Here is an 18,918-nt window from a genome sequence, read left to right on the forward strand (position 1 = left end):
ATCGAACTTTCAGGCATTTTGCACCTGACGCTCCCACCCCCGCATGACAACAGGAGCTAATTGACATTTTCAGCAACCTTGTCTTGACTTTGTATAACTTTTGTTTCCCATTTGACTCTCTAAAATTTGTCTTCACCTTCCGTACATATATAAATTTATAGTTAGCGTATAAAATCTGCTCTTCAACAAGACACTGACGATACCGGATGCTATCTGAAACACCTGACCGTTTCCAAAATCATATCCAGTTGCTTTAGTAACTGCTATTTGGTGTATCTTATTACCGGGATGTCTAACCTTCTTCCATGTATTTCTATGACACGTCGGAAGCATCATATTGTGTTTGTTTTCTTAAGCGTATATTCCTTTATTCCAACGACAGCGTGTGGAAAGAAAAGATTTTGCAACCTAGGGTCGTTTTAGGTATACATTTCTTGACTTTGACTCAACAACAATTAAAACACCCGCCTGCCCCATGTATTGTCCATGGTGTTATTGCAGGTGACAGACTTAACACACAAGAAATACAATGAACAAAGGACTTCACTCCAATTCAATTTATTAGAAATGCATGCAGCCAGCGTATGATCATCAGATGATAGTTGTTCACAGTGTACACTAACGCATGGGGGTTAAGTGTAACGTGTGACATCTATTGTAAAACATTTCTCTTGACGCCATAGAAGAATTCCCAATATGGAATTTCGAATCCTTGAGATGTTGGAATCCTTGCCTTGAATTAAGCGAAAATGTTTCTCGTTTTTGCAGCTTACAGACAAATTTGGTTGAAGAACAGCTTTAGAATATTCACCGATTAACAGCGAATTCTATATGATGCATGAATTTCAAGCATAATGTCATATTGGCGTAAATGTTGAGTTCATCTTTAATTAATTAAACTCCGTCACACTTAACCTGACCTCTGTCTAGAATATTCTTGACTCAATTTCTTGAGAATAAAAAAAACATTCAAGTAAAACTATGATGAAACTGTGCCAAACATCACACACTGGTTTAATAGTCTAAAGAAACCTTCGCCCTAACTTATCTTAACTCTTATCCCGGTAATTTCTAATTGGTATAAAACTCATTAACCCTATCCAGACTGGGGAGGGGGGGTTAAAAGTGCCTGCGCAATTTTTGACACCGGTTGTTGCCTAAAGAAGTGTCCATTGAGTACTGAATTGCTGACAAAACTAAAAGCGTTTTACTATCTGACACAACACAACAATGCACACGCTAATACAGAATAAAGCAAACTTCAAAATCAAGTGTGATTACTTGTCAATATATATGTATTCCGGGAAAGATTTTGAAGAATATAGTCACAAAAGAAAGTCAAACCTCATGCTCCATAATGCATTTCTCAATTTCAAATAGTCAATAGGCATTCGACGGTCTCTAGGCTATGAATAGTACAGAGTCTACACAATGTGTTTATCATTTCTTTTAACGCTCTGAACGTCTGAGGTCTGAGGCTAGTCTCATTTGTCAATAGCCACAAGTTAAGTTAGAAATTGTAACCTATAATTCACAACCACAGATTACAACAAGCCGTTCAGATATTCCATTAACCGTCTGTAGAACAAGGGCCTTTCGCTATGTTGTGAAATCCTCCAAATCACATCAACACGGCAATTCAAGTACAAAAATTTAAAGCAATGCTCTTCTGTTTATATGGGTAGTCAATTCAACTTCAAACCAACTCAAATACACAATCAGAAAAGAAAACCTTATAAAGCCAACATTGTCATGTGGGATGTCACAACCGGCTATGTGCGACTAGTGGTTGGTTTGCCGTCCATTCTTGGCGGGTGGACGTACATGCGTCGCCGCAGTTGTCCCTGGTGCTCAGGAAACAGGGTGATGAAGAACTCTGTCCAGCCGCCCTGGCGCACGCGCACTAGCTCGTAGGCATCGGTGACTTTGGAGGCCTTCTCCAGGGTTTCCGGATTCGCACAGGTCACTGGAGTAAACAGAAAATAACATTCATTAGATGAAGTTTGTCTACAGCAAAGTGTACGGAAGATAACAGATCAATCAGACCGTTCATCAGAATTTGCAGATTAGCAGCACGTGACTGCAGCTGGGCGCGTCCGCTATTTTGTCCTTAAAATTTTGACCAAACAATATTGCTGAGAATGGGATGGTCAAAGGGGTCGATTTTTTTTTTGCCTCAGCTCTAAAACCTCTCCGGAAAAGGCATGGTGTTTTGGAGTAGACGTCATTGCCTAGACACCTTATCATGATAACGCATCACCTTGCGTCACACAAAACTTACCCGTGATGACGTTGGAGCCAATGGGGCCGTCCAGATCCGCGTAGCGTCGCAGGAACTCGGTCAGCTTGTCCAGTGGGAAGTCTTCAAGTATCATCAGATCCACCTCAGAACCGCACGACAGGCCCAAGTTGATGCGCTCAATGTCCCAGCATTTCAGCGCTCTGAGCAGGACAAACAATTGACAGAGGACACGTATTGCGTTTCTGAACAAGATGCATTGAAGAAGTAACGCATCATAAATGATGGAAGGAACACCATACACTAGCTAGCGTGAAATGCAAGAAATTTTGTTTTCCACTTACTTGTAGATGTCACAGCTGTCCGGGTTTGCAGGCAGGTCCTGGGGTACTGGTGCCGGGCTCAGGTCCGACGCTATCGGCTGGCCGCTCCGCCGCCCGTCTGCCGACGCAGCGCTGTTGAGTCCGTACCCGACGTACGCCTCGAACGTGCCTATTCCTGGCAGCACCACGAAGCCGAACCGTCTCTCTGGGTTGTCTGGGTCTCCTGGGATGTAATATTCCTTCTCCAATCGTTCAAAGGTCTCCTTCACTCCAGGTTTTGCATTGTCGAAGGTCTCCCGAAGTATCGTCAAGACGTTTTCAAACATCCAAGTTCCCAGCTCCTTTAGCTCTGCATTTTCACCGTGGCCGAACTTAGGAAAGGACGTGGCAACTTCTCGAAGATGCTTGAAAGCGGATGCTTTTGCTTCTTTTCTTGCTGATCCTCCTCGTGCATCGAAGATGTACTCCTTCATGTCGTGGCCCCAGTCGCACTTCAGACAAGTCAGGAGATCCGGAAGTGTTGTCAGCGCGGTGAGCGGGTCGTACACGAGCTTCTTGATGGCGTAGAGCGAATCGATGGCATTGGCGGCGCCCACAAACATGAAGCCCAGATCATGATACTTCGTACCGCCGTTTGTATGATCCCGACAGGCCTCAACACATCCCTTCATCATGACAGACAGGAGGGGGCTTGGGCACATCTTCCATATGTTACCATAACCGCCGACAAGGAAGGATACCAGTAAAGGAATCTGTAGTTGAAGGTGCTCCACGAAGATTCCTTGGAATTGCTCGAACGTAATGATCTGTGTTGCATTTTTCGAGGGAAAAGACTTTTTGCTACCTCGCAGGAAATGTGGACCAGCCTGTGAGTAGAGCGTCCCTTCGTTCAGTGCCATTTCAACGGCGTCCAGGAGCGGGAAAGTGCAGAATGCAAACTCAGAGGCACCAACGAACACGGGCTCGAAACAACCGTCACAGGTGTAGTTCCTGGCATCCTCCAGGCTGACGGGAATCCCCCTCCGTCCGGAGTCCAGTAGGGCTGGAATCAGCCTGTCGTCATGTAGCAGGACCGGGTGAGCCCCTCCACTCAGCAGGGCCTTGGCTGCTTCCTCCAACACCTCTTCGGGAGTGTCTTTGTTAAGTCGTAACGTCAGGCACGGAGCGTTCAGAGGCAGACGCCGGGCAGCTCGGAGGCACATCAGGGTGACAGGGTTACAGGCAGACGTTGGGACTGTGTCCTCGTTCGGCAGATAGCCACCGATGGTGAGCTGTTGTCCCCACTGGTTCATACAGCCGCCCTGAGGAAAGTTGCCGCTGCTTGTGTAGGGAACGGCACCCATTCCGGGGAAGATCTTGTCCTGTGCTGCGTGACGGTTCAAAAGGGTTCTCTCACCGACCTTGATCCAGAAACAGTCGATGATTTCCTGTGCTTCCTCCATGGTAAGGCTATCCTGACGGTAAAACGGTCCCAGCAGCTGGTCGAGTCGCCCGATGGAGATTGGCTCACCGACGATGTGCAGGCAGCAATGCATAGTAAAAACAAGCTGTGTGGCCTCCAGAAACGTCTTAGGCTTGTGGGTTGCAAGCGTGGACATGCGATGACCGATCTGTCGAAGTTTTGTCGCCTGAGCCTTAGTGAACGTTTCGTTGTCGGCCAGATTGTCGGCAAGCTGCGCGTAGCTTTTTATGTATTCTTGAACACCCATCAGCGACATCTTGATAGAATGATAGAACATAGCACGTTCCTTCTCTTCTCTTCGGGATAAAACCAATGTTTCCAATTTTGATAATTTGTCATCAATATCATCAATAAGGGCCTGCAGACCTTTATCCAGAATGACCTGATAATCCGGGACGACGTGTCCAATAGCTGCAGCCTCCGTCACGCCCATCTGGTAGGCAGGAATCTGCTCCTCATCTGTCAGGTACGGCATCACTCTCTTTCCAAGGCCCATAGAGAAGCTTGGCATCACTCCCACGATCAGTTCATCCGGGTGGATACGGTACAGGTCGAACTGGTCGGAGTAGGGAGGTGCCCTGACGATCTGCTTCAAGGTGTAATATGTAGCGAGGCCTTTCCTTATCGGAATAGCGTTGTCGTACGTGTCAAGGAGGACTTGATCGTCGTTGGTTAGAAACGTTTTAAGTTCGGGAATGTGAGGCTCGTCTTGTTTCTCGAACCAGCTGCGCTGCCAATCGGAGAAAACTAGACCCAGGAGTTTGAGAACACGACAACTGGGGGTGTCCTGTGGGTCCTTATAGCCGCCTGTAGTCATCCGGTACAGGTACTCTCGGCTGTTGTAGAACATGTAGCCGTTGTCGCTCTTGACATCCCACTGTGGCATGATGTGTGGGCGCAGTGGGTGATCCGTGACAGGGATAGGCGTCAGGCCGAGCTCTTCTGCGCTTGGTACGTACCAGAAGCCCCCCTCTTCTGCGTCCTTTACAGCAGTCAGTAGCTTATCGTCTTTTTCAACCATTTGATTCAGAATGTTCAGAAAAACCTGGCAGGTGTTGGCAAAGGATATGTAGAAGAGACCCTCTTCTCGACCCACTCCTGTGCTGCTTGATCCATATGGCATCGCCTGTCGGAGAATTCTCGGATGTCTTCTTGACGGGTCAAAGATTTTTGCACATTTGATGTGCCTCCTAGGGTCGAAGTCGATCAGGGTGTCATCTCTCACAGTTTTGCCGCAGACGTTTTCCAGGAGGACATAATTCGTGTCCAGGACGGTCCAGTTGAACTTGAACTTCTGTGTCAGCATGTAGGAACCACCTGGGCTGCCCTTGTATCCCTCCTTTGTGAGGATGAACTCTTCGATAGTCTCAACGTCTGTAGGGTTGGCCAACCCATCAGCGAAAAGGCCTCCAAATACACGATTGTTGCCGGTCTCCGAGGGTACAACTGAATAGTAAATGTTATCTATCCCCTGCAAGTGATCTTGGACCATTTCTGCCATGCTTTGGATGCATTCGCTGGAGTTAGACTTCAGAAAGAAGAAGACTTTCTCGCCGGTGTTAACAAACTTGTTAGAGTGCTCTACAAGGTATTTGTCTTCTCCTCGTTCTTCAAGAGCTATGGTGCCGTTCTGCCACTTCTCCCATAGCTTTGGTTCAAACGCAACAACGCACCAGCTACCGGTCCGCTTTCCTTCCTTTAACTCTTTGTTCCCATAATCTGAAAGCTTCTTGATCAGGCTCGTGAATTTTTCCTTCGGAGGTGGGGTTTTGTTTTTGAATTTGACTGTTATAAAGACCCCGTGCTTTGTTTTCCCAGACAACAGACCAGGCTGCACCTTCCCTATCGGCCGTTCTTTTGCAGGCTTAGCCCCGAGCTCTGGCTTAGTCCCGTCTGTTCGCCTCTTTTTAGCTGGCGGCATCTTTTGTTCTGGTCGGGTTCGTTGACTGTAGTTTTAGTGACTGGTTGACCACAAATCCTGTTATAGGAAACATGCTTTTGTTGCATGAACATGTACTAGGTATCATTTAGACGGTAAGAACACGTTTGTTTTGTGATCAGTCAGGGCATATTTGTCCCCCTTTCTATGGTCACACTGACTTGATTCTATGGATCAATGGATCAACTTGGATCTATGAATTCTATGGACGTGATAGCACACCCCACAACTCTTACGGGCGTGCAAAAAAAAGGAGGGCAAAAAAAGAAACGCACAGGAAGGCTATCGTTTTCAAAACCTAAGTGATTTGTTAGTGGGAAGCATAACAAGTTCATGCCGTTACTATTTGAAATAATTCGTACTTCAAATCAACGATCACAAGATTTTCCAAAATTTGTACAAATCCTATGGAATACTCGTCACAAGTCACTTTCCGTGGTAACTTATCCGTTTTAATAGTGGTGCTGTTGTAGCCATGAACACGAAATGGATATCTTTGCAAACAAAATACAAGACAAAGGAATGCTTTGGAATCTTGATTTTGACTATAGATTACTTAATAAAGGTCTCAAAAAGAATTCATCCTCAGCCTTACTATATAAACAGCTATCCCTGATTCGTTTCTAAGATCGCGATGAGAAATATAAAGTAGACCAGTTAAACGCCCTCAGGAAAATGGAGATGGAAAAGAACTCCGATTTTACTCACCGACGGCCCGTTGTTATTCTGCATGGATAGCAGGCGTCGGCGGTATAGTCTGTCGCTCTGTCCTGTGGTTCCCAGCTTGAATGCGAACGGGTGAAGAAAGTGAGTCGAAGTATAGGACGCTATGTACAGTAAATGATTGACACATGGACTTATATCAGTGATCAGCTGTGATTGGATGCAGGACGCGTTTGTGCAATGCCCCTTTGCACACAAGCCACAGAGAAGAAAAGCATTGAGGTTCACCTCTCGAAGATGATAGATTGACACTTTTTTTCATTCCGACGCATGCATAACCCGGGCATAACCCTGGCATAACACCGGGGAGGGGGACTCTTGTACAACAAGCGTAACTTGAGCAAACATCATTTCCTGTTTTTGTGTCTCGATTGCTTGGGGTGAACAAAGCTACGTGGCACATGGCGTTCAGACAAAAGTTGAAGTTTGCCCTGGGGTCAGAGTTATCAAAGCCCATTTCCATGACCTTGCTGGCGTGGGTTCATATAGCGTTGGCGTCCTAAGTTCAACATTACAAACAAAACATGATTGAAAGTCTGTTTGTTCCTGTCTGACATGCAATATTTGTGAATTATGCATTCCTGCAAATCATTTGTGAGTTTACACCAACTGCATAATGATAGTAATAATCGTAAGTAAGGCGTGTAACAACTGCAGATTCAGAGGGAACCCAACAAGCAAAACTATACTGTTTCTTGTGTTTGTTGTTTTATCGTTTGGGAGTTTTAACGGTGCCAATAAGGACAAGAGAAGGACGAACAGACTTTTATACAAGCTAGCGTGGTGAGTTGATTTGCCGGCACGGATGTCTACCTGAGTACCAACGTACTCTTGAGTCTTTTTTTAGAAAACAGGCGACAATGCACCGTCCACGCCTCGGAGTAAATTGTGAAACGTCGTCTTTACGTTTGTTGTGGGCGCATTTCTTTACGGACAATAGCTTTGTGGTTAGATATCAATATAGGATAAAGGTTGACGAGAACCAGATATGAACAAGAGGTCGGAGACCTCACACCTCCATGAAATATTCTGATTATGCGAATGACTTCCACATCTGCATAATTTATGCCTGGTTATGTACACCTTTAACTAACTTACACAGGTCGCAATGTTGACAATCCAATCATTTACTACATGTACTTAGAATAATTATGTCATACCTGTGACGCGAAAACGTTCGATACGGGTGTTCCGGACCGGGTGATAACTTTCCGTACGGCCCGGGGTTATCACACGGGCTCCATTCGAATAAATCGAACTGTTTCGAGTGGGCCGAATGCGGCGCCATCGAAAGTTCGAATACCTGATTCGGACGTTGGAACATTACTGTTGCAACGCTTTTTTTCGAGGGCAACAAATTTGTTCAACTTCTGGCGCATTTCGCATCAAAACTGTATGACATAAATAAAATACAACACGGTGTATTCCGTATCACCCTCTGTCCCGGCCCTCCCGCGGGTCGGATCACCCTCCGGCCGCGATCGGGCCGGTACCTTGGGCGATACGGAATACACCGTGTTGTATTCTATATTTATGACACTTTCATGTTAATGGACCGATCCTGATCGAACGCTATATCGATCAAATAGAACCAGGTAGAAGCCCCCCCCCCCATTCTATTTCGAACACCTCCGTCAAAAAAAGCCCCATTGGAGCAGAATAGGCGAAAGAAGTGTGCTATGCTATTCTTTGTTGAAGACTACACCGACCGAGTGTAGTTGTTTTGGGAGGCAGAGCCACTGCATAGCATTACATTGTTGGTGGACAGGATGCACGTGTAGAGCAGGATATGTAAGACACGGGACTCTGCACTAGCAGACTTTGCCGGGTCCTATTAGTTGGCGTGTAGTACAGGCTTTCTCTCCACGAGTGCCTGAGCTGCTTTCGTCTTAATTTTTTGTCATCAGCATGCATGCAGCGGTTATGCATGCAACAAACGCAGCAGAAACCCTGTCACAGATATTTGTACCCTGGTTTTCATGTGAATCGACCGCATGTCAGAAACCGGGCTCTCCTGCCCACCATCAAGGTAATTCTATGCAGTGCCTCCCGCTACCGCTTTAACTGAAATTATACCGCCCTTACCGCAACTATATCGGCCCCCTCCTCAAACGACTGTGCACATTGGATGTAGCCTTCAACAAAAAAGGCAGCGTATTTTTTCGGCCCGTTCTAAGAGGATTTCGAGGCCAAAAAAAAGGTTAACCGAAGTTAGTCGTCATTATCAGCAAAAAAGCGGCGGCGGCCAGTTCTGTCAGACAAGCGCTGCTTTTGACGGAGGTGTTCGAAATAGAACATTATGCAAATTAGGGAGTTATTTGCATAGTTGATATTTGCTAATCTTCCACCTGCCACAAACTACACATGTTACATGTATTTGAGTCATATAATGGAAAACACTTTAAATATAGATTTTCCTCATTGATTATGCAACTTAAGTCCAAATTTGCATAATTTTCAAAGACAGTCCTAATATGTTAACATTAGAAGCGTAACCTGTTTATGCCGTAACTATTTGAAATATTTCGTGCTTCAAATTGGCGACCATCAATTTCTCTTACAGATTATTGCCTGATTTTGTGTCTTTTCATATTCTGGTAAGTCACTTCTGCGGTAACTCAAAGTGGGCATCCTTTCAAAGTACAACTTAACTACAAGGCAAGAGGAACGTTTGAATCTTGATTTCGGCTATAGCACACTTAAGCGTCTAACTCGCGGTAGTATTACTCTCTATAGATATAGAATACACGGTGTATTCCGTATCACCCGAGGTCCCAGCCCGGCCGCGGGGAGGATTGCCCGACGGCCGAAGGCACACGCGGAATACACCGTGCTGTATTTTATTTATGTCATACCCACCTGAGAAAACACAGATTTCGATGCGAAATGCACCAGAAGTTGAGAAATGTTGTGCCCTCGAACAAAAGATTGTAACAACAGCAATTCTAACGTCCGAATTCGGTATTTGAATTTTAAACCGTGCCGTATTCGACCCGTTCGAAATTGAGTTCGATTTACTCGAAGGAAGCCTGTGTGATACAACTTAGAACCCGTGTGATATGGAAAGTTATCACACGGTCCGGAACACCCGTATCGAACGTTTTCGTATCACAGGTATGACATAAGTTGTTATATATACTGACTAAGGCTTAGGTACCAATTGGAAAAAGGGGCCCTGTCGGGCAGTTCACGTGCTGTTGTTTTTGCAGTTTCGGGCGTGACCCCTACGTGGCCCCGCGGGACACCTGGCGGCTCCTGGTGAATTTTGGGCCCGGTCGGATCCCGGGTTGAATTTGAGTTAGACTTAAAATGAACCCGGGACCCGATGACAAATAGACGCCTTGACCTATCTGGCAGTCCACCGGGCAAATTTGTGGCCGGCCGGGGCTACTTCTCAGACGGGCACTGACGCGATGGACCATTGAGATCTAAGGTTTAAAAGATGGTATCTCACTGCACTTTGGGCACCGGTGCGGCACTACGGGGTTCGAAAGATTACTCAACGAATTTCAGAAAAGAACGAATTTTCTTACTTTTTGTGTATTTTGCGGTCTACTTTTACGTATTACGCGATATCTAAATTATAAGAAATCGGCCCAAGTGCAGTGAAATACCACTTAAAGCCTGATGGGAAAGGACGCCAATTTTACTCACCGATGGTGCGTTGCTATCCTGGGCGGCAGGTGTTGGAGGTGGGGAGCGGTCTCTCCTATGGGTCTTAGCGGGAATGCGAACGAGGAAGCAGTGAGTGTGCGTCGAAGTAGAGGACGGTATGAAAAAATGATTGACACATGGGCTTTATGTCAATTCTAAGCTGCTATTGGTTGCACGACGCGTTTGCGTAACGCCCATTTTCACGCAAGGCACAGAGACAAAGCGCCCGTGTGTATGTGTAAAGCACGTATCTCACTGAGGCTACGGCATGTATTACCCTGTGGCCGAGTGATTTGACAGAGTGCTCAATGAATTTCATCCATAAAAAGAAACGAATTTTCTTACGCTTTGAGTGTTTTGTTGTCTTTTTAGTCATACTTCTACGTTTTGCATGATATTCCAATTGTAAAGTCAATGGTAACACAAATCTAACTTAGGATGAAGCGACGCTGTGTGATTGACCTTAAGCTTGAAAAAGCAACTCAACACCTGGTGTTCAGACAAAGCCGTGGGCTCAGGGTTATCAAAATACGTTTCCATTACAAGTACCTTGTTATCGTGGGTTAGCGTTGGCGTCGTTCAACTTTACAAACAAATCATGTTTGAAAGTCTTAATTGCTGTTTGCTCCTGTCTGACCTGCAACGAGTCGTCTGTGAAATATGCATTCATGCAAATCGTTTGTGTGCTGAGTTTTACTCCAACTCTTGACTTTTCGCTGTGTAATATATCGGCATGAAAAGCACCATCACTCAAACTGGAAAGCTGTGTGTGCGTGTAGGATTGATCTTGTCTTCCCAGCACTTACACAAATTCCAAATGTCACGATGGTCCGATCGGTCACATTCACAGTACGATCTCTTTTTTCTTTGGTCCTAGAAACAGTATAATATCGCGTATAGCAGAACCGATCACCGGTTAAGGTGGAATATCACTGCACTTGGAGCACCGGTGAAACACAACAACCGTGATGTTAGACGGTTTGATCTATTGAACAAATTTCAAACATAATTTCCTGTGGGGTCGGAGTGGGGTCAGACTTATCAAAGCCCACTTTCATTACCTTGACGTTAGCGTGGCTTGGGTTTGGCGTCCCGCAAGTTAAAACATGTTTGAAAAGTCTTCAATCTTGTTTGTTCCTGTTTGACATGCAACAACTCATTTGTAAAATATGCATTCATGCAAATCCTTTGAGGCGTGTATTGAGCGATTTGTCAAACACCCTAAGTTTTTAGGCTGATGTGGTTTATTCCTCCATTTTTACTTGTGAGTAGATGAGTCAGAAGGTATCAATCAACATTGTCGTAGCGTCTTGTTCATAAGGCCCATTTCCGCTGGGCTGATGTTGGCGAGGGTGTTCTCTACCATTACCTGCAAACCATGTGTGCATGACTTTACTTTCCGAAACAATCGCCATCAGTTCTCGTTCGACAAGAATTAAATCGTACGTGTACGAATAAAGCCTGGATTCATGTAAATATCATTCTCAAATGTTCTGAGCTTCAAAGGTTTCCGTTGTTTTGTGTTTTTGCACTGTTCTCAGCCGAAGACATGACCTGACGCCGCGTGGGTCGTTCTTAAACAATCATCGTTTACTGGTGCTTTGGCCGTTTGATTTAGCCCGTTACTTCAAAGATGGACTAATCTCATAGACGTGCATTGATGTGAATCACTCAAGAATTATCGGGTGGTGGGGCGTTTTTTTTACTTTTCTCAATAGGAAATGTCATTAGATCTGGGTTGGGGGTAACTTTTGTCAATAACCATTATCCTTGAACACTTTGTAAGCTTAATGTGTCTAGACGTAGCAAAACAAGTTTTCATTAAGTTCTTTATTTTGCCTTATTGGTTTGAGGAACATACTGTTCGAAGGCGTGTCAAATTTCAAACTTGAGAGAATGTTGTATCCTAACCTTAACAGCCAAGGAGGCCTACGTTCAACTTTCAGACATTTGGCACCTGACGCTCCCACCCCGCGAGACAACAGGAGCTAATTGACATTTTCATCAACCTGTCTTGACTTCGTCTTACTTTTGTTTGGACTATCTAAAATGTGCCTTTACCCCCTTGTTTTCTTAAGGGTATATTCTTTTATTCCAACGACAGTATGTGGAAAGAAAAGATTTTCCAACCTAGGGTCGTTTTAGGTATACGTTTTCTTGGCTCGAAAACTGACTTTGACTCAACAACAGCTAAAACACCCGCCTGCTCCCATGTGGGTGACTGACTTAACACATAAGAAATACAATGAACAAAAGACTTCACTCCAATCCAGTTTATTAAAAATGCATGCAGTCAGCGTATGATCATCAGATAAAGTTTTTAATTAAGTTCAAGGGGTTTCTTTACTTAGCCTATTACTTGAAGTTGCAGAAAATGTAGTACGAAGGAGTGTTAAATTTTCTTGCCAACTTTATTTACACACACTACTTGCACACATACACACACACGCACACACACACACACACACACACACGCACACACACACACATGCACTCATGATTTGCATCATTCATCTCCATCAATTTTCCCTCTCGAAACAAGCTGCATATGTAATAAGTATAAAATTTCAGTTGTTTAGCACAAACAAACATAAATGTTCCTTACAGATTGTGCAAATGAATCCTTAATTTATTCATCCTTTCTTGACTTATCCTGTCTCAAAATCTGTCACTTAAACGCCCCTGCAGTTCTGACGAAAGCAGCCTAAACTTCTATCAATTCACCACGAGCAAAACAGCTAACACCTAAAACTCTTAACCAGAATACGACATTTTAAAAATTCTGCAGCACCCAATTAAGCTAGTCATTTCTTTCACACGCAAAGACCTAAGCACACCAGTCACCACAATTGCCTCTACAAATGCTGCCAAAACCATAATCTTCTTAGCCAAGGTTATAATGAAGCCCAAAAGGATCATAGGAAGATAAAGCAAACCTTAATACGGCATAAAAGTACATACCCTGGTGACGACTGCATTTTGTCTCCTTCATCATAGCTCGTGGTTGTGGTTTCACGGCTAAGGCGTCTCGCCTCTCGCTCTCATGAGTGTTCTGGATGTGCTCATGCTCATTCACATGGGCATCCAGACCGTCCCAGTTATCAACCGGCCGCGGTCCGGCACACACTGACCCGGGGAAGAGATGTTCATCCGCTCCATCGTACAGCCAGGCCTCGAACTGGTCCAGCGGAAGTGACGTCACTTCAGAATCGTCGATGTTCGGCCCGTAGAACCCGACTCCGAAGGGACGAAGCCCGGCTCTCTCGTCCCCAGGGTAGCACAGCGCCTTCCAGAAGTACCCAGGAATGGCCACTCGTCCTTTCATCCACGTGGTTTGTTCGCCCAGCTTTGTGCCCGTGATGACGTAGAGGGTTCTGCTGTTGGAACCGGCTTTGACCGCGTTCTTGTAGACTTCTTCTGCTTTTCTGCCAACTGCACGTTCGTACGCCTGCCACGCGTGCTGGTTAAAGTCGTCGTCCTGTAGAGTTGAAAATGAGTGGCTGTTATTCTAACTTTGAAAAAAAAAATCTTAATGAGCGTTAGTGTTTGTGTTGGTCGACCATCTTCCACTGACCTGCGGAGCTGCGTTGATCATACTGAAGGTTCCGTCCTGCACGTCTGCATCTTTGTTGTTGATGGAGTTCGGGTTGATGTGGCCCCGGTTGAAGGTGGTTCCGCAGCCGGAGTAGTCGCTGTCCAGCCCCTGGCAGTCGCCACAGTGACTCTCCTTCAGGTCGTCAAAGCTGGGGCTGAGACGACAGCGAGTTCCGGACACCTTCCAGATGTCTGACATCCGGGTCACACCCCAACTGTCGGTCTCAACTTCATCACAGCGGACATAGATGGTGTCATGGACTTTCTTTCCGCACAGTCCTGTAATATGTACGTAGAAATGATTCAGGGAGGAAACAAGAAAGAGAGAGAGAGAAAAGGAAAACATACAGAAACTAGGTGGCTGAAGCATACATCGCTTCTTCCTTACACTCTATCTGTCGCCAGAAAGTCAAGACCACAGCATGTCCACGCCAAAAGATAAAAAAAATGGAAATTCTGCTACAATACCAAGGTCACATACTGGGGGCCCAAAATTGACATTGACCTTGATCTTTCCAACACCTACCCACAAACCAAATACAAGCGTTCGTAGAACTCAACCTTCGTGAAATGGGCTAGGGTGTGGTGGTTGGAGGGTGTTTTTTATAGACATCTCAGGCAGATTGTCGTCTGGCCTTGGATGCTCTGGTGCATGAGGGCCCCGTGTGATGGCGGACGCCGTGTACTCGGGGATGCGGTCGTGTGTGTTGAAGGCGGTGGCGAAAACAGGCTCCCTACCCCCTGCCAGAGTCTGGCAGATCCGACAGGTAGAATCGGAAGATTCGAAGCTGCTTTTTGGCCAAGAGTTACCAACAAAGAAGCTGTCACAGGAGCTGCTCAGGCGAGAACAGCGCGCGGAACATTCATGTTGAGGAGCCACGTCGTCTGCAATACGGTTTTCATGAGCACATATACGTACAGACAGTAATCATCGAACAATGCCGAGATTGGTAACAAAAAAAGAATTTTGAATGGTACAACGACAAGTGAGACTAGCATTGAAACAGTCCCGATGTACCAAAGCTGTAAATATACGTACCCTGACTGCGGCTGCATTTTGACTGTTTTTGCTCTGCCGAGAAAGGGGCGGTGTAGAAAGTCCTAGAGGGGTCAATACGAAAATAGTCAGATTCAGCACAAATTTTATATACACAAGATGAAATGTGGGTCTGTGTGGCGTAACGGCAGAGAGTTCCGCTCAGAACCAAGTGGTCTCGGGTTCGAGTCCTGTCAGTTCACCGACCTTGTACCCTTGCGAAGGGCACTTTACAAGACTTTACTCACTTCACTCAGGTGAAAATGAGTACCTAGCTCCGACTAGGGCTGTCCCTGGAGGCCCCATGTTTGGGACCCCAAGCACGTAAAAGAACCCGCCACACTTATCAAAAAGATTAGGGGTCCTTCCCGGTATGAGTGGGTCAAACATTTCCGGCTAAATGGGGTAGGGAAGTGGTCTATATGTGGTCTTGCACTATGCAAACTCGTTTGAAAAACAGCGCAGGTACGAAAACGTACTATGTACAAGAATTGATAAATGGGAAAGGGTGTAGCTCTGTAACTTTTTAATCCATCTAAAGTTTGCTTCTGTAAGGTTGTTGTTAAATTAGACTTACTCATCGTGTGGTGCATCGTTGCATGACGTCGGTGAATCCTTGGTGCATTCTGGTCATATGAAACGAGAACGACGATTACTGTGACGTTACACAAAGAAGGACATTAACATGATCATCTAAACACACATATCATATCGAAGCATCGTATATTCAATACATTTATCTTCATTTTATCTTTCCTCCTTTGTGGTGCTCGTAAGGGGTTGCACAGTAGTCCGAGCGATGCTATTGGCATTATCGTTCACCGTACACAGCATGTCCATGGATACCTAATTTTGAAACGAACCAAGAACAGACAGTGTATCATCCTCCTCTTTCCTACCTTTGTTCGTCTGTTTTGTGGCAGAAAACGGGATGTTGCTGACAAGCAAGGCAGCTACGAAGCCCAGTGCCACAATGCCAACCTGGTTGTACAGTTTAGCCATGTTTCTGCTATATTCCTTCCGGTACGGTGACTAGTGCTATCTAAGAAGCTCACTCGTTGAACCTGTCGGAATCAGAATAAAATGTAATTCTTTGTCTGCCAAAATGTGTTAAGGCGTTGAGAAGAACATTTATTGTGCACGTTTCCCGATAAGTCTCTCGATAAGTCCTCATTTGACTTACATCCATCCAAAGATTGCAAACACAGATTTTAAACAAACAAATAGTGGAAGATCCATATACTAAGATTCTTTAGGCAAAAGCAGGGAGTACTTACTTCCAACGTTTCGATGTCTATCAGACAACATCATCAGGGTAGAATGACTGGAAACTACTTCTTGCTGCTACTTATAAATCATGCTACTTCCATGACGACATCGGCCAAATTAAAATCCAAAATGGCCGACCATAATACCAGATTTATGAATAACTAGCTTTTTATCCCCTAGAGTTCGAACTACCTGGAATTTTTTCATCAAAAATGTTTAAATGAACGTTTTACTCTATTTCCATTGCTGTTTACGGTTATTTGCGGAAAAAATGTATTTTTGAAAATTCAAGGTTGTGGATATAAGTTTGCAGAGCCCAAAGGGTATCTTAGATATGCATGACGTCATTTTATGTTGATGTTGATGTTGCTATTGGCAACACAAGTCGTAATAAAAATTAATATTCTGTTATTTGCATTTGCTGTTACATTTATGTAGCATACCTTGAAGTTTTCTGGGAATGCCCTTTACAATACAATCATATTGATGACGTCATAATTACTTCATATTACATCATTTTTTGTTTATCATATATTATGTTTACATCATTCTCTAAAAATTTGGTGGTCATATGATAAGTCGTTTAAGAGTTACAGGATTTAGAAGGGCGGCCTCAAAAGCCCACCCCCCGTCCCAAATTGACCAAAAAAGGCCGTCTGAAAAGGGTTAAAAGAATGGTATCTCGCATTCCATCGTCACATAACCGATGGACTGACAAGTAGTAACGTATATAGAAAACTGCCCGAGAGTTTACAGCCAGGAACTTTTAGATAGACTGACAAAAAGAAAATGGTATCAAAGTAACATTCAGGGCCACATTCAAGTGATAGGAAAACAACGTTATTGAGACACAATCTTAACCTTATGAAAACCTGACGTAACCTTGGCCATTGGAGCATGGAAGAAGGTGAACAATATATATCCAATACAGCACTGACTTACGAACCGCTAGGTTTGACTGTGGAACGAGCAAAGTTCACATACATATTGTGAACATGTGAAGCTCGACATTCAACTTTGGGGGCGTATCCCTGTACTGAACGGGGGCAATAGGTAACCGGTTCAACTTCATGGTTGAAATATTCTGTATTTGCTCGCAAATGTGGCCTATCTAGTTCATTATATGTTACATATGTTGCGACGAGTATCTTAAGTGAACAACCGTTGATTTTCTATAAATTGACAACGCTGCGATTTCCAATAACTTATTCATCTGGGCTTGAAACGCAACAGTACCGCACGTCAGTGTGAGTGCAAGGGAAAATTGGCGAAAATAACACAACAGTGCCGCAAAGAACAAACCCCGATGTACCCCCGCAGTACCGCAAGCCAGTGAGATGCCCACTTTACTACGAAACGTTAACACTCGGTCACAAGATACGATAGAATTTGGGTTACTCACATACGATTGAAAATACGAATACAACGGAGAAATGATAGAATTGGACCGAGGGCATTGTATATAATATCCTTGATTGGACTTACCAAAAGACGCTTGGGGACGAGAGTTACCGTGATGGTAACTTCCTAACGCTAACACTTTTCTTACACGAGCCTCACTCTCTTTCCCGCAGCTCTCTCGCTCTCTCTGACCGCGAGGGCCGAGATCGGGGTATAAAAAGGCTAACTATTTTGCATAAGCTTTGGCTGCAATGGTATTTTTGGAGATCATTGGTCAGGGCGTGGCCGGTCCCACGTGGGATATGGGTACCGACGTCAAGTTCCAGATCCATTATTTTGTACACAGAGCGACCGCGTTCCGAGCTAGGTACCGCGTCTTCATAATACCCCAGTCACATTTGGTGAAAATCGATCGGACGATGAGTCTGCGGCAATCGCACGAGCCCAATAATAACTTTATTGCACAACAATTATACAAGGTACAAAGTATGAAAAATACGCGCAACCCTCTGTTGATCTTAAATATAGCCGACCTCCCATCGATACGCCCGAAGATCGTGAATAATGTGACAGAGGATAAAGGTGGGGTCCCACCTGCGTATATACTGTAAATGCAGAAATGTTCACGGTGGATTAATATTCGCGGTTTTCGCGGTGACCACTTCACCGCGAACTTAAAACTACCGCGAACATGTTTCTTTTATGGTATTAGACTGCAATCTATGGTGTTACCGCGAACTTAAATCCACCGCGAAAAGTCCTTTTTCTCGCTAGCGCGAAATTAAATCCCCGCGAACTTAAAGGCATTTACAGTATTTTAGTCCGTATGAGGCGCGCATGGGAGTATTTGCCTCCACCAGGCTCCACAGGTCGTTGTAAAAATAATAGAAACTGGACAAACGTAAACAGGTAACATGTCAGACGAGTTAGCTGGGTCGCTAACCATACTTCTCGGTCAGCTAACTCATCTGGCATGTTATGTACCTATATTTGTCCAATTTGTACTATTTTCCCCGCGACCTGTGGAGCCTGGTAGAGACTAAGAGCTTCATACGCACCTCAAACGGACTTGAATATATATACGCATGTGTGACCCCACCTAAAGGTGGGTTTACACCTGCGTATATTTTCAAGTGCGCATGATTTCCGCATGAAATTTTGTCAATACGCGGCCGAACGCCCAACATTTGGATTTTTTTTAAATAAATTAAATTGTACGTCGAGCCCATCTGGCGTTTGAATTACGACTTCAGCGTTTTCATTTCGCATGAGATGCGT

At 44.8% G+C, this 18,918-nt stretch overlaps 2 protein-coding genes across 3 annotated transcripts in view; both read right to left on the reverse strand.

The window, feature by feature from the left end:
• Window positions 1-18,918, reverse strand: part of LOC118420905 (endonuclease G, mitochondrial-like) — a 37,648-nt gene that overhangs the window by 8,107 nt on the left and 10,623 nt on the right. The window contains exons 5-6 of one of the 2 annotated variants that reach the window (XM_035827974.1): window positions 13,915-14,213; window positions 13,813-13,818 (exon numbers count right to left, since the gene is read on the reverse strand). In XM_035827974.1, coding sequence (XP_035683867.1) covers window positions 13,813-13,818; window positions 13,915-14,213 — 305 coding nt within the window. Of the gene's footprint in view, window positions 1-13,471; window positions 13,819-13,914; window positions 14,214-18,918 lie in introns of both variants that reach the window. The other variant, XM_035827975.1, reaches the window with a different exon arrangement.
• LOC118420906 (probable dehydratase PflD) lies at window positions 553-3,417 on the reverse strand. The gene is made up of 3 exons (XM_035827977.1): window positions 2,584-3,417; window positions 2,282-2,442; window positions 553-1,966 (listed from the first exon to the last, which is right to left on the reverse strand). Exons 1-3 carry the CDS (start codon window positions 3,261-3,263, stop codon window positions 1,773-1,775), a joined length of 1,035 nt encoding a protein of 344 aa, XP_035683870.1. The 5' UTR covers window positions 3,264-3,417; the 3' UTR covers window positions 553-1,772.

Source organism: Branchiostoma floridae, chromosome 8, assembly GCF_000003815.2.
Source record: "Branchiostoma floridae strain S238N-H82 chromosome 8, Bfl_VNyyK, whole genome shotgun sequence".
In the NCBI taxonomy this organism is placed as follows: domain Eukaryota; kingdom Metazoa; phylum Chordata; class Leptocardii; order Amphioxiformes; family Branchiostomatidae; genus Branchiostoma; species Branchiostoma floridae.

Bases quoted from the DNA above. Each gene is read 5' to 3' on its own strand.
- LOC118420906 (XM_035827977.1), bottom strand. From the start codon at position 3,263: ATGTGCCCAAGCCCCCTCCTGTCTGTCATGATGAAGGGATGTGTTGAG. The intron at 2,443-2,583 runs GTAAGTGGAAAA...TGTCCTGCTCAG, and splicing joins GACAGCTGTGACATCTACAA to AGCGCTGAAATGCTGGGACA. The intron at 1,967-2,281 runs GTAAGTTTTGTG...TGTTTACTCCAG, and splicing joins TGGCTCCAACGTCATCACGG to TGACCTGTGCGAATCCGGAA.